This window comes from Lactuca sativa, chromosome 3, assembly GCF_002870075.4.
Source record: "Lactuca sativa cultivar Salinas chromosome 3, Lsat_Salinas_v11, whole genome shotgun sequence".
Classification (NCBI taxonomy): domain Eukaryota; kingdom Viridiplantae; phylum Streptophyta; class Magnoliopsida; order Asterales; family Asteraceae; genus Lactuca; species Lactuca sativa.
The window spans coordinates 102135216-102138466 of record NC_056625.2 but is presented as its reverse complement, the minus strand read 5'-3'; the positions used below and the strand labels follow the sequence as shown (position 1 = coordinate 102138466).

The 3251-nt window shown below is 31.5% G+C and overlaps 1 protein-coding gene across 1 annotated transcript; it reads right to left on the bottom strand.

Annotated features, from left to right (window-relative positions):
* Positions 1-753: 753 nt before the first annotated feature.
* On the bottom strand, positions 754-2301 carry LOC111915428 (la-related protein 1C). The gene is made up of 6 exons (XM_052769773.1): positions 2088-2301; positions 1565-1694; positions 1383-1473; positions 1110-1181; positions 873-1003; positions 754-787 (listed from the first exon to the last, which is right to left on the bottom strand). Exons 1-6 carry the CDS (start codon positions 2299-2301, stop codon positions 754-756), a joined length of 672 nt encoding a protein of 223 aa, XP_052625733.1.
* Between the last annotated feature and the right edge of the window lie 950 nt (positions 2302-3251).

The window sequence follows — 3251 nt, the reverse complement described above, 5'->3', positions numbered from 1 at the left end:
TTTATCTAGTAGCGTATATACAGTGAGATTTAAATTTGGTTATATGCTAATCTTTTTTGGATTTTGTGTTAAATTCTCTTTATTTCAAATTCAAATCTGAGTTTTTGAATAACACACCCATTTTGTTTTCTATCATTTTGCTTGCATTTTGGGCTTACAGTTTCAAAACCAAAACTGTAACAATATTTTTCATTAAACTGACAAGTTCAACGATTCAAGTTTCAAATGAGAGCATAAATACAGATTTTGTAAATATAAAAAGCTACAAAATCTTGGGTTTTTGAATTATTTTCCATAGATTCAACCAACTATGCACATATATTCATAACTTTTGAAAGACATTGCTGGATTTTAGTTTGGAAATCATTTAATCATTAACTATTGATTAAGATATCAAAGACAAATAACTATATCTATAGTGTCTAACCATAAATTTCATTATTAATTAAATTAAAAGCAAACAACCCCTTAAAAAACCACCAACCAACTTCTAAAAAACAATCACAAAAAAGAAACAAAATTGTATCTATAATAATAGGTCCAAAAAAAAAGTAATAACATCCAAGAAACCATTCTCCAAAGTTAAAATTAAATCTATGCTTTTCTATATTTAAAGTCTTGTTCACTTTTTTTTTTTTTTCTTTTACGCATTTTCTCTGTTTATTATTATGATTATTTATTTATTTATTTTCATTTTTTATGTGTTAAATGAACACATTTCAAAACATCATTTCAATACGCCATAAAAATCCATTAAATCCCACATAATTCATCATCAAGATATTCTCTTCAAAAAAAAAAAAAAAAAACAGTAGTCTGTTACTTATAAACCATTTGTTCTATCATTATTCTCATTTGTACCCGAGCTTCACTTGAGCCATGGTTGCCCCCTGAAAATCATCGCCGCCAAACTCGATACCGAATTACCATAAAAGCTTTCAACATTAATGGAACTTGGGATAATCCATCTCATCCAATCATTTCGCTTCCTCATCTTCTCACCCTACAAAATGAATTTTCGTATAAAGTCTCATAACATAGTTATATAGAATTTAATACTTTTATGAATTAGCACATGTTTGATCGACTTGAAAAAGATTAATGCATACCCGCACTTCCACACATCTTGATGCCCGCATTACATCAAGAATTAGCTTAACATTGTCAGTTAAACACAAAACCTGCAATAAAACACGGATATTAATTGATATCAAATGCAGCATAAAAAAGAGAGTGTATGAAGGGACCAATATCAATGTGGCATGATGGTGATCACTTTATATGAAACACTTTAATTAAAATGGAGTCGACCCAAGTTTGAATCTCATAAGCTTCAAAAAAAGTGTATGCATCAATTTATGCATGTTGTATATATTACTTACTTTCTTGAAGCTTGCTATTAAATTGACATGAACCCAGCCTTGTTCATCCATCTTTTGTCGCAAGTATAAATCCTTAACCAAATTCTCATCACTGCAACAAAGGGAAATATATAAGATGTTAATTGTTTTGAACTAATTATAAACCACCACAAAAGTTTTAGATATGAGAGATTATAAAGAACCTGAAATAGTAATCAATTTGTTTCACAATCTTTTCATGCAAATCTTGATCTTGAACAGGAAACGACAATGCAGATTGCATCGGTGTAATCAGCGATGGAGGAGTTGAACCTTGAACATAAGACGCCAAATCTGCATGTACATAATATGCATTTTTTAAATAAAACAGAAAAAGGGTTGTAAAAATTAAATACATCAACCTAATTTGTGTTTGCTGTTGGATTTCTTTTTTCCAACTTTGTAAAACTTGTAACTAATTAAACTAGATGTATTTTTCATATTATGAAATACAAATGAATTATTTATTTAACAAGTTAGGGTTGTAAAAATACATCAACCTAATGTTAGCCGTACGTGTGATAAATAAGTTGAGATGGGTTAGAAAATCTAACCCGTTTAATTCATGACTTGTTTAATTCAACATGTAGAGTTTAATTAACAATTTTCTAATATGTTTTATTAAACATGTCAACTTGAACCCAACTCAACAAAAATTGAATCACACCCTAATAATAAAAAGCTTACCAGGGTACATGAAATTGTTGCCAAAAGGGGGAATTGGTACATGCATTTGTGGAGGCATAAAAGAATTTGAAACATGTGGAGAGGTTGAACGATTCACAAAACCCCTACGAAAGCCTCTCTGACGATGCATGTTGTTAAACCTTGTATGCTGGTTCCACTCCCGATTGCCACTTGGACGTTGTCCGCCATTGTTGCCTCTTCTTGAAGAATCCATTAATTGCAACGGTTGCAGGTTTTCCAGATATTCTTTACGATGGAGTTTCGACTTTCGGATGTATATATGTATATATATGCATCAACCACAGGTGCTGCATTATTTAGTATTGTAGTAGGATTCAAATTATCCCACCACAGCTTTGTTTCCATGTATAATACCAACGATTTCCACACGTTTAGATAGGTTATCCCAGCTAAGGTTTATCTAGATTAAGGAATTCGAATTTGTTTCCTTATGTAGCAAGAATTGCATGAACTACCCCTTTAAAATTAGGTTTATAATACCCCCTTGAAATTACGTTTATACCTACCGACTTTCGTCCTCAGTTCCATGTCATCCAAATGTACACGTCAGGCCCCCATTTTATTAGAATCTTCCACAATCCACCCTATATAAATGAAATTCAGTCACCGATATTGGTTACGGGATAATTTTGTATTTAAAAATCACCGTAATTTCATACAAAAATTTCAAAACAAATAATCAAAAATTTAATACAAAAATTTCAAAACAAATAATCAAAGTTTAGAGTTTAAGGTTTAGGATTTCAAAAATCTTGATGGCTTGCAAATTTTTTTAGGCCAATCCACTCTAAATTAATGTATTTCAATCACCCAAACTGGTTACTAGATAATTTTCTATTTATAAATTGTTGGTGATTTGTTTCATTAATGTGATTTAAGTGTAATGAGATTATTTTTATTGACCAAAAGTGATCTTGATAAATATTAAACAAGTAAGAAAGGTATGGAGCGCACACTTATTTAAGTTTATTCAAGATTAAAAGTAGACTGTCATTTAGGGGCGAAACCCCTGAACGAACGGGGGTCTGGGGGCAACGCCCCTGGAAGCGGGGTCCAAGGGGCAGAGCCCCTGGCGGGGATCGAGCTGTATTGAAAATGCATCAGAAATCCAAATTTAGAATATTTGACCCGTTTTTGACTTGG

Bases quoted from the DNA above. Each gene is read 5' to 3' on its own strand.
- LOC111915428 (XM_052769773.1), bottom strand. From the start codon at position 2,301: ATGGATTCTTCAAGAAGAGGCAACAATGGCGGACAACGTCCAAGTGGC. The intron at 1,695-2,087 runs GTAAGCTTTTTA...ATGTACATGCAG, and splicing joins CAACAATTTCATGTACCCTG to ATTTGGCGTCTTATGTTCAA. The intron at 1,182-1,382 runs GTAAGTAATATA...GTTTTATTGCAG, and splicing joins TAATAGCAAGCTTCAAGAAA to GTTTTGTGTTTAACTGACAA.